The sequence below is a fragment of the Phaseolus vulgaris genome, chromosome 1 (genome assembly GCF_051622355.1).
Source record: "Phaseolus vulgaris cultivar YP4 chromosome 1, ASM5162235v1, whole genome shotgun sequence".
Classification (NCBI taxonomy): Eukaryota; Viridiplantae; Streptophyta; class Magnoliopsida; order Fabales; family Fabaceae; genus Phaseolus; species Phaseolus vulgaris.
In genome coordinates this window covers 7,657,851-7,668,576 of record NC_143498.1, presented here as the reverse complement: position 1 = coordinate 7,668,576, position 10,726 = coordinate 7,657,851, and the positions used below count along the sequence as shown (strand labels likewise).

At 31.6% G+C, this 10,726-nt stretch overlaps 2 protein-coding genes across 7 annotated transcripts; one reads left to right on the top strand and one right to left on the bottom strand.

Moving 5' to 3' along the window:
* On the top strand, positions 1–2,798 carry LOC137813376 (transcription initiation factor TFIID subunit 7). Of its 3 annotated transcripts, none has more exons than XM_068615574.2 (5): positions 1–270; positions 1,487–1,740; positions 1,848–1,967; positions 2,092–2,163; positions 2,465–2,798. In XM_068615574.2, the coding sequence occupies exons 2-5, from the start codon at positions 1,489–1,491 to the stop codon at positions 2,618–2,620; spliced, it is 600 nt and encodes a 199-aa protein (XP_068471675.1). In that variant the 5' UTR covers positions 1–270; positions 1,487–1,488; the 3' UTR covers positions 2,621–2,798. The 3 variants fall into 3 exon arrangements, with proteins under 3 accessions (XP_068471675.1, XP_090155647.1, XP_068471674.1); XM_090299521.1 differs by having other exon boundaries at positions 89–270; positions 1,532–1,740; XM_068615573.2 differs by lacking the exon at positions 1–270 and having other exon boundaries at positions 1,477–1,740.
* A 272-nt stretch (positions 2,799–3,070) lies between these two features.
* Positions 3,071–6,583, bottom strand: LOC137813375 (glucan endo-1,3-beta-glucosidase 4). 4 transcript variants are annotated; one of them, XM_068615570.2, is made up of 5 exons: positions 6,363–6,583; positions 6,001–6,108; positions 4,393–5,640; positions 3,569–3,596; positions 3,071–3,459 (listed from the first exon to the last, which is right to left on the bottom strand). In XM_068615570.2, the coding sequence occupies exons 2-5, from the start codon at positions 6,074–6,076 to the stop codon at positions 3,300–3,302; spliced, it is 1,512 nt and encodes a 503-aa protein (XP_068471671.1). In that variant the 5' UTR covers positions 6,077–6,108; positions 6,363–6,583; the 3' UTR covers positions 3,071–3,299. The 4 variants fall into 4 exon arrangements, with proteins under 4 accessions (XP_068471671.1, XP_068471672.1, XP_090155632.1 ...); XM_068615571.2 differs by having other exon boundaries at positions 6,001–6,080; positions 6,363–6,557; XM_090299506.1 differs by having other exon boundaries at positions 6,001–6,155; positions 6,363–6,502.
* Between the last annotated feature and the right edge of the window lie 4,143 nt (positions 6,584–10,726).

Below are 10,726 nucleotides of genomic sequence, written 5' to 3'. Positions count from 1 at the left end.
AGTTATATACTGATTTAATTTTTCTTTTTGTACCCTTTTTTATACTGTACGAAATAGGTTTTAGTAATGATAATGGGTCTGCAATTGATGATTCTAGTATTTGTGTTTACCGCGAGCGGAAACCACCGCGACACAGCAGAGCAGGGCACGACGCACCACCACGCAACGAAACGGCGTGACCGGAGAAGAGAACCACACGGCACGGCGAATAGAGACCAGAACACCGAACCCTAATCCGCGAGCTAGAGGAGAAGACCGAACCTAATCACGGTGAGTTTTATATTTCCGCACAAGAAACGACGATCAATGTCGTCGTTTTGGGTTAAAAGGGAAAACCCTCGGGACTCGCCAACTCGATTGCAAGCTCGAGAATTTGGCCGGGCTCACCGGGTTCACAGCGAGCCTACCGATCCTGCACCAAAAGCGAGTTTGCTTCCGAGTCAACTCGGGCAATGGGTGTGGGAATGTAAACTCGAGTTAGTTTCCGAGTTAACACTAGTTTGATAACCATGTTGAGTTCACTTGAGACCACCCCTAGTTTGGTTGCAAGTTAAACAGATTGAGTGCTTCAAACCGTGAACTCATCTAATTTTACGAGTTCACAAGTGAGATTAACAACCATGTTTGAAACCCAATTTTTTCTCCATTTTGTTGATGCTTTGCTTAATTTTGTTGATGCTTTGCTTAATGCTTATTGTTTGGTGCAAAATCAAAGCGCTAACGATTTTATAAAAATATTTCTACGTTGTTTTTTTTATTAAGTTTCAATGTCTTTTATTTGTCGGGTGGTGGTGATGCTGAATTCTTTTCCATGTTATCTTTGCCCATAGAATGGTTATCCTAGTTCTGAATAAATTCTTTCTGTAATTCATGTGAATGTACTGTGTTAATTCTCTTTGTTGCTTGCAACTGCTATTTGTTGCAGGTTTGCCTTTGACTGTTTTTTGTTTTCACTTTTATGTTAATATTTTGTTTTCTCTTTGGGATTCTTATTGTTCATTGTCCAATCATCATTCTAACTATTATCCTAAATAAGTTGTTAACACATGCATTCATGCATCTCTTCTACAAGGGAGTACTGAATATAATGTGTTTACACTCTTTTATTTCTTACGTCTTGTATCAATATCCTGATTGTTATCTGATATAACAAACTGTTATGATGCTTGTCTTTCAGTTTTATGTTGTTGAGTTATGGTGTTTTATTTACTTGTTTACTTTTATGCTGTGGGTAGAGAGAGAATTTATTGTTTCACTCACAATGAGTTAATGAGATTATATTAAAATGGTGAAAGTGAAAAGTAATAAAATGGAATCGAGTCTATTTTAATTAATGACAACATAAGAATTAGTTTCTAAATCTAATTTTTTTTCTTAATTTCTAAACATGGGATTTGATTTCTAAATCAATTCAATTCTATTATTTGTTTTTTAAATCAAGTCATTTTACATTTTAATGTTTTCAAACATGTCCTAATGTTTTTAGTTATGGATGAGCAATTCATACTTAGAGTTCCACCGAATGTGGCAGAGCGGATAGAGCGCCTTTTGAATGAAACTGATCCTTCTTCATCTGAAGACAAGTCATTAGATTTGTCATTTAATGAAGATGGAAGAAGTGGTACGTTTATGATTGGGAATGAACACTTCCCAGCTTCTCTATTGGACCTTCCTTGTGTTGTTGAATCCTACAAGACATATGATGATAACTCTTTGATTAAGGCTGCTGATATTGGTCAGGTCAGTTGTACATCATTATTCAAACAATTCATTCATTCCTAATCACATCTTTGATTCATATAACTTAATAATTGTGTATCTTATTGTTTCATGACTCCAACTAACAGATGATTATGGTTCGGGAATCTGGTGATGCTGCTCCAGATGTAATTGAGTACAGGCATGGCCTCACCCCTCCCATGAGAGATGCTCGCAAGCGTAGATTTCGCAGGGAGCCTGATCTTAATGTATTGTATTCACTAACATGACAGACATTAACATCCCTCCCTTCCTCCATATATGTATATGTGTGCGTGTCTATATATATATATGATCTCATCGTAACATCTTTTTTAATGTTTCATTTTCCAGCCTGAGCTTGTATCTCGTGTTGAGAAAGATCTCCTCAAAATCATGGCTGGAGGAACAGCCGAAAATCATGATATCCTTAAACGTCTTTGTTGTCTCAAACACCAAATGAGTGATGTTTTCATTTTTTCATCTTTAAAAACAATCTTTGATTGTGCTTTGAATTTTTTTATTAAAAAAATGCCTAGTTATTGACATTATTATTGCTTAATTCTTGCCACCCTTTAACTTATTGTTTTCTTTTCCTCACTTATAAACACGGGGTTCATGGGATGACTAGAGTCTCTGTTTGCATCAATGACAAAATCTCGTTTGTTGCCTTCTTGATAGTGGAAACAATATTCACTTTGGTTATTTCCTTGACTGAGATTCACATGCAGAAGCCGCTGAACAAGAAGTGGAGGAGAATGCCCGAGGTGCTAATAGAAAACCTGCACCTAAGCCTGCACCAAAACATGATGTTCCAGAGAATCTTACAAATGCAGGGGAGCCTGACAGGAGTGATTCTGAGGAATCTGATGACTCAGTCTGACCGAAATCAACTACCAAATAATATTTATATTTCAATGATGAAATAAAAGCCTGTATAGTATAACTGCTGCAATTAAATTTGAATTCCGTCCACCCTTAAAATCAACTGTAGTGAATTTTCCATTGTTGGTGTTTGTATACACTTCTGTATATTTATCAAATGGTGCACTTTCTTGTTATCTTTTACAAATCTTGCATTTTTCTGCTAACAGTTTTGTGCTGTAGCCGTTTGATTATTAACATTTGAGGTCCTAATTTTCCCCCGGATATACGAGTAAGCACGTGTTTATTTAAAGCCATCTTTGTTTGTTGAAATTGGATGCTTTATTAGGTTTCCTTAAACTTAATCTTGACAGCCATTTGGTCAAACGTATAGGTTCAATTGAGATTAGAGAGAGCTTCACTCACGCATAGCTTTAAGAATGGTTTCAAGTGCAGTTAGTAAAGAGTGTGTGCGAAAAAGTTAAAGTTGAATGGACATTAGTCACTACTAATAAATTGACTACAATTTTGGCAATGGTATCTCGAAGGCCAGGTATATAATTTGTATTCTCCAGCTAAAGCACTAAATTTCTGCAACTACCTACCAAGAATGATCCCAAATACACCAACAAAGTTGCACGTAGCGGCTAGACCTGAACCATAAATATGAACTAAACAATAATTGGGGGCCCTTTTGGTCATGACATCATTAAAGCAAAAAAAACACTAATAGACGATATCAAATACTGAAAGGTTGACACTTGCAGGTTCAAACTAGCTCCAACTCCAACAGGACTTACAGGTCCAGGTCCAACTGCTGAAGAAGATGAACTCCTTCCACCAATGCTTGAGTTAGCACTGTCATCAAAATATTCAATTCAATACAAGATCAGGTTTGAAAAGCATAAATACTTGTAAGATTAAATTCATAATCAATGTGCTGCACATAAGACTTGTTCATTCTCACCTTCCCGCATATATGCAGGACCCATAACCTGCAATGCATAAAAAATATCCATCATTAATTGGTCAACTCTTATGGAAGAGAGGGCTTGGCGATATGACAACACATTTAAGTTGTAAACTTGAGAGAATGAAATATAAACTTGCAAATCATGACACTTTTGTAGTCTTGCTAGATAAATTTTTGAAAGAGTGATCACTATTTTCTACCCATCTGTCAAATAAATACGTGAAAAGTGACATTTCTTCTCCTTAAGCAAATTTTCTCTCAAGACCACTTTCCTCCCTCTACTCTTGTACTTGTTCCTTAGTTGATTGGTCAAAAATTCGTTTGTAATATTTTAATGGGAACTCATTGATACCAAATAGGATAACAAGGTTTTAAAACATGATCTGCGGCTGTGATTTTGGACACAATATCAAAGTTTTTTTATACTTATGACTGCAATTATGGCCAAATATCCACAATTTCCTGTATTGTGAAGAATCGGGATGAAATTCAACACCAATAAACAAGATAAAACCGCAATCATGAAGGCAAGTTAAAAACCACTGGTGGTATATAATGGGATCCATGCTTATCAATGTCAGGTTGCAATAAGAAAACAATTCTAGGAGCGAACTTATAAGCAAGGTTTTTAAACCACAGTCCAAAACTGAAATTGTGGTCCATAACTGCATTGCATACTGTGGCTGCGATTTTGTAAAATTCTAAATAGCAACTGAAAACCTTGGTTATATGTGTTTTGACAGTACAGAGAAGAAACTTGGAAGTGTGATAAAAGTAAGATACCAGAAGATTGAAAATAAGAAGGATCATGGACTTACTAGGATCTTCAGTAGTTGTTGTAGCTGTACCATCAAAGTCACATGTGCCACCAGCATTATGCATTTTTTGATAATAATCATTATAAGCATAAGAGGCATGGCTTTTGACGTTATTGGGGTAATAGCATGGTCTCCCTGGTTGGATAGCTACACAGTTAGCTTGGCCTTGTCCACAAGCCCAACTTAAGCCAGCTTGCAATTTGTCAGTGTCTGAATCATCTTTAGCCACACAAAATGATCCTAGGGAATTTCCATTTCTCAGGTTGGAAGCACTAAAACTCAAGGGATAAACACTACTTCCATTAGCATAAAAAACACCCCAATTCTTTTCTGATATAGGCCCTTTTCTCTTGTCCTCATTAAATAACTCATATAGGTAGGTATTAAGGGCTATCTTTGGCTGACTAGGGGGTCCTGAACCGTTGAGTACTCTCAAAATTATATTATTGTTGTAGGTCTCAGCATTCTTTTCAGTAGCATCTGGTTCATTTATTGCACCAAAACTAGGCCAACCAGTTTCTGTGACAACAATAGGTATATTATTGAAATTAAAGGCTTCTATGGCATAATAGGTAGCATCCACCATAGCCTCAAACATGCTATTGTAATGGAATAGTGTGTTTGGGTCAACAATTTGCTTCACTGGAGAAAGTGGTCTGAATAGAGCATATTCAATAGGGAAAATGCCATCTCCTTTGGTGTATCCATAATAAGGGTAGGCATTTAACATGTAAGAGGAATTTGTGTTCTGCAAAAACTGAAGGAGCTGGTAGATTGTGGAGTTCCATGAGGAGTTAAAGGTGGCCGTAGAAGGAGGAAAAGGCCTGGAAATTATATCCATGGATTGCGGGGTTGAAATCTTAACCCGAAAGTTAAGGTTTGAAGCAACAAGTGCTTTGTGCAGATGGTTCATGGCAGGAACAAGAACAGGTGCAACTTTTGGGACTGAGGTGAGAACCTCACTACCTACTGATATTGCTGTGATGTTAGTAGATGGCATGTATGCAGCCACATTCTTACTGATCCATGCTGCAGCAACTGATGCAGATTCTCCAATGCCTAGTATCTCTTCATCTGTGACACCAACAATTACTTCAATGCCAGTTTTTGAAAGGGCTTGTAGCATGTGCTCATTGGCATCATACAGACGCACATGTGTAATTTGATGTGCTTTCAGAATAGCAACCATATTTGAAGCAGATGGAAGATCAGTAACATCAGTGCCAATGTTTACCCCAACAAATGCACCTACATTAAAAAATGTGATGCTTCATCAATGAAACAATATGATACACATTCAAGTATTTCCTCCTTATTCCTTCTCCTTACCCAGTTGTCGTAGCAACTAAGCAGAAAATAGTACCATTTATATGTCAAAATTTATGTACGAAAACTAAGGTTTCAAACTATCAAGTAGGTTTTAGAAAAACAGTCCACAACCTCGATTTTGGCAGCAACATCAAGATTTTTTATGTTTTTACGAAATTTGTCAAATTTCTTGAAATATCAATAATTGTGACAAAATAAAAATTGAAAACCTTCAAGTTCATAAGGTTTAATAGATCAGCAAGCAAACCATAAAATAGAAAAGGTGAAATTGTGATTTACCTACTGCATTGCTCACTGTGGCAACAATGAGGAACAAAACACTTGTCAGCCACCTTTCAAGCTTCATCCCTTCCATACTGCTGCCAGGCAAAGCCTCAACAATGAAGGCTTCAGCAATAAAAGGAAATCACATATTTAACAGCTAAAGTTGGCAACTACAGAGTCAGGAGTCCAATAAACAATGAAGTTGAAGAAGTGTAAATGAGAGCACAAATATTTGTAAGGAAAAACTCAAATGCACATGTTTGTAATTGCATTTTGAAGTGAAATCCATGAATGAAGAAGCTTTACTATTTAACATTTGTTGGTTGTTTTTTCAAGTAGAAATCAAAACATGGGTGTGTATGAAAAATTGTAAATACCTCAGAATGACAGAAAATGAATGTGATGAAGAAGAGTGGCAATGACTACTTCACTTGATCACAGTTCTTGAGTTGAGTTGTGTTGTGATTGTCCTTCCCCTTCTCCTTCCAACCCCAAAAGTCATTCATTAATTTTCTACTCTTTTCTTGCGCAATCATAGTCATAAATCAGTAACATGTCACAGTGTTCGTCCCAAAAACTGAAAAGGAGCCGAAAGGTCAATAACGCGTAAGTGCATTACTATATATTATTACCACTGTGTACTCGTTAAACTACTAGATCAAATTAAAAATTTCAAAATATCAAATCCTAATTAAAAAAAATCTTACTAATTAGACAAAAATCCCAATTCATAAGAAACTGGCCTATAGGTGTGAAAGGAGAGTAAAGTGAATCAAAATTCAAAATTCCAACAGGACAAAACAATTTGGGACCATTTGGAAAACCGAGGAACATGTCGAAGGTAGAAAAATGAGGCTCTTTTGGTTGTAAAGTGTGCAAAGTTTGTCCACTGCTCCCTCTCAGTGTGGCAAAGTCAAAAAGTTATTTTAATTCTTCTTTCCCTTTTTGTTTTCTTTGTTGTTTTACTAATAAGTTACATATATATTTTTTATTACTAGATGATAAATCTGATTTCATGGATTTTTTAGTTTTTTTAATTAAAATTACATTTGTTAGCTCTATCATTTGTGACTTTGTTTGTTATTTTATTTTTTTTATTTGTTCTATAAACAGATAATCAATAATCTGAATAGATGTGCAATATATTAGTAAAATATAGCTATTTCTTGAAATTTTTTCTCTATTTTATCTTTATTGTTTCTTTTTCTACATATGAGATATATAAAACTAATATGGTATCATGGTATCAGATTTTTTAGGAATGCTGGACCATTTCTTTTATTTCTTTTGTTTGTTCCTTATTCTTTTATCAGGGCATGACGAGACATAAGGAGAAACAATTTATGCTTTTGTACATATTGTGATAGAAATAACCATATGGTGGACACATATAATCATAATGGATTTCTACCGAGTTGCAAATTTAAGTAAGGAGCAACGAAATCTTCCAGTACAATTGTATTCGTTAATGTTCAAGAAGATACGGCTCAGACTAATCTACCCAATTCTAACACAACAATTTAATGGTTTTGATTCAACAATCATCTTCTCAAATCCCTGCTTCGAATCATATTAGTACATTTCAAATCAATTCAATTAAATCAGGTAAGTTTTATAGTCACCGGGTATTAGACATAATGGTTACAGATCATAAATGTTACGATAAAAATCTTTTCTTCTCCATTCATAGTATTTTGCTTATACTAGTCTTTTACCTAATGAAAATCAATTCAGTGTTAATTAGTCAGGTACAATTCAAATCTCTCCTTTACTTACTTTGACTAATGTTTTATATGAACCATCATTCTGAGTCAATTTGATTTATGTTTCAAGATTGACCACAAATTACAATTGTTTAATCATTTTCAATCTTTTGTTTGTTTGATTGCTCGCAACAATGGAGAGTGATTGGTACAACTAAGAGATTACACAACTTGTATCAATTGAGGACTTCTAGTAACCATTAGGTGTCACAAAGCAACATTGGAACGAGTAAAATTGACATTGAAATTTCATCTATTCCTAATAAGATTGTTAACATCAATAAATCTTGTGTAGATATTGATAATGCTAAATTTTGACATTTTAGAATAAGACATTTGTCTCATCATAATGATAAGCTAAAAATATTGTCTTGATATTAACCAAATATTTCTATAGGTTGATTCTTATAATACATGCCATTTTTTCTAAACAAAAGAGATTACCTTTTTTTTCTAACTTTACTAAACCAACTCAATTTTTTTGTTGTTTCATGTTTGTTTATGAAGTCCTTTGAATCATGCTACGCTAGCAGACGAACCAACTTTGTGTGAAGAGTTGTTGGTACCACCAAAAGGGGCCTTGTTAGTGAAGCATGATAAAGTATTATATGTGAATCTAATTGATGATCTTGATGATTTCTGCATTTTATTATTGATGTTCCTCTCTCCAATTCATTTTAATATTATTAAAATATAAAGTATGAATCAATATTTAAGATAATTTTAAGCAAATTTTCAATGAAAAAGTATTTTTTATTATCTTTCATAATATACTTCTCAATTATGTATGTTATGTATACAATTATTATATAATCAATTATGTTAAACAATAATCGGTTATGTGAATTTAAAAAAGTTTATTTAATTTTCATAAATAATTGATTATGTGTTTTCAAAAACTGATTTCTCCAATTTTTTCATTTAATAGATTATGTAGAATATTAACCAATTGTTTGGTAAAAAAATGATTTCACGTGTTTCAGATATAATCGATTTTCATTGTAAGCGTAAACGATTATAAAAAAAAATCCAAAAAACTAAACCTTTCATAAATAATCGATATGTTTAAATAATAATAAAGTAAATTGTTATTAAAGTATTTTGTAGGTTGTTAAATGAATATAATAATTTCTCACATTGATATCATTTCATGCTTATCCAAAGAGAGTTTTGTTATTTCCTAAAAGTAGTGTTATACTTTGACTGAGAAATAATTGTTCAATATTCATTAAAATGAGTGATCATACCATACATTTATTATAAAAATAAAATAATTAAATAATAACTAAATTTAGAGACCAAAAATAATTAGTCATTAAATTACATACTAATTGAGAAACTAAAAAATTATACATATTTAAAGTGTTTTCTATTTTAATAAAATATTATAAAATAATTTTTAAATTGGTATAGTTACCTTAGTTTTAGCTACTAATATTTTAGATTTTAAATTAATCTCTAAAAAGACTAATAGAGACTAATTTAAAATATAAAATAGTAAGTAGCTAAAACTTTGGTAGCTAATGATTAAATACCAATTTAAAAACCATTTTATAAATTTTTATTAATAATAGAAACTACTTTAGATAGCAATATTTATTTTAAGTTTATAAAATTGTATCTAATTTAGTCAAATAGTAACTAATTATTTTTGTTTTTAAAATTATTTTTTATTTAATAACTTTCTTGTAATGATTTTTCTGTGTAAATTTGTCATATTCTTAAGTGATATATTTCATATTCTTTTATTCCATATTCTTTTGTAACATGTATCAATAATTTGCACTTTTTTTAGTATCTTTGAAAATCTTCTTGAAGAGTGTTTAAAAGAGTAATTTGTATTTCTTATTCTACATGTGAGTTTTTGTGATTAGATGGAAAATTCAACTATCTTTACTTGAATTAACTAGATGTAGATGCATGTAGAATATAACTAATACAAAATATGGTGTGTCTTTATTTTTCATCTTGTTCATATTATTCTTGATAATAATTGATTGGTGCACTTAATTATCCTCATAAAAAAAAATTGAAAATATATTTTTTAAATCTTCAAAAGTCATATTTCAAACCAATTCACTCCATTCTTAGTTGTATATTTAGTCATTTATTATTTTACAAAAATCAATTTATTTAATATAAATATAATTATTGAAATTATTAATAAATATAAAATAAAAATTATTGTCAATTTAATCAATAATAAAATAAATATTTAAATTAAATTTATGTTTACTTAATCAATGTTAACTTAAATAAATATTAAGCATCATAATATTACTTATTAAAATTAATACTAAATTAAATAAGTATATAAATATTAAAATAAACTAAGATAAATATTTATTTAAACAACATTAAATTTAATAAATATAGAAAATAAAATACATTAATTTTTATCATTAACTTTTTTACTTTTATTTATTATAATGAAGGACTATTTTTGGAAGTTAATGGTTAACACTCTCATATTGTGGTTAATTTACATAGTTTGAAAAATTGTAGAAATGGGTGAAGGAGTGAGATAATGTTGTATTAGGTCATAGGGTTGCCATAAATGGAGTTTTCTTGGTGAAAGTGGAATGGTGATTAGACATTAATGGTTTGAGTAAAAATTGCTACTTATCATGCTTATTATGGACATTAGACATTAATGAAATATGAGTGGTTTCACTACTTTTTGGTGACAATAACATGTGGGATTTTAGTCAGAAAATTGTGTCTACATTTATGAATCATGGATACACTATGTCCAAATGTTTATAATTAATGCATTTTTACTATTTTTTTTCACAAATTATTACAATTAAGAATTTTAATAAGAAGAGGTATATATATTTTTTTTAAAACTTTTTTAGTTATTAGTGAGAACATATCAATTGGGGAATAATATTTTTCTTAGGTGAATTATTAATTAGAATGTATAAATAAAAGTAGACTCTTGGTGAGACTTTCATCAAAGTTATTAAAACATATAT

Coding starts and splice junctions, on each gene's coding strand:
- LOC137813376 (XM_068615573.2), top strand. CDS start 1,477: ATGTTTTTAGTTATGGATGAGCAATTCATACTTAGAGTTCCACCGAAT. Junction 1,741..1,847: donor AGGCTGCTGATATTGGTCAG/GTCAGTTGTACA, acceptor TCCAACTAACAG/ATGATTATGGTTCGGGAATC. Junction 2,164..2,464: donor GAACAGCCGAAAATCATGAT/ATCCTTAAACGT, acceptor TGAGATTCACAT/GCAGAAGCCGCTGAACAAGA.
- LOC137813375 (XM_068615570.2), bottom strand. CDS start 6,076: ATGGAAGGGATGAAGCTTGAAAGGTGGCTGACAAGTGTTTTGTTCCTC. Junction 3,597..4,392: donor AACAACTACTGAAGATCCTA/GTAAGTCCATGA, acceptor TATGCATTGCAG/GTTATGGGTCCTGCATATAT. Junction 3,460..3,568: donor TCCTGCATATATGCGGGAAG/GTGAGAATGAAC, acceptor TTTTGATGACAG/TGCTAACTCAAGCATTGGTG.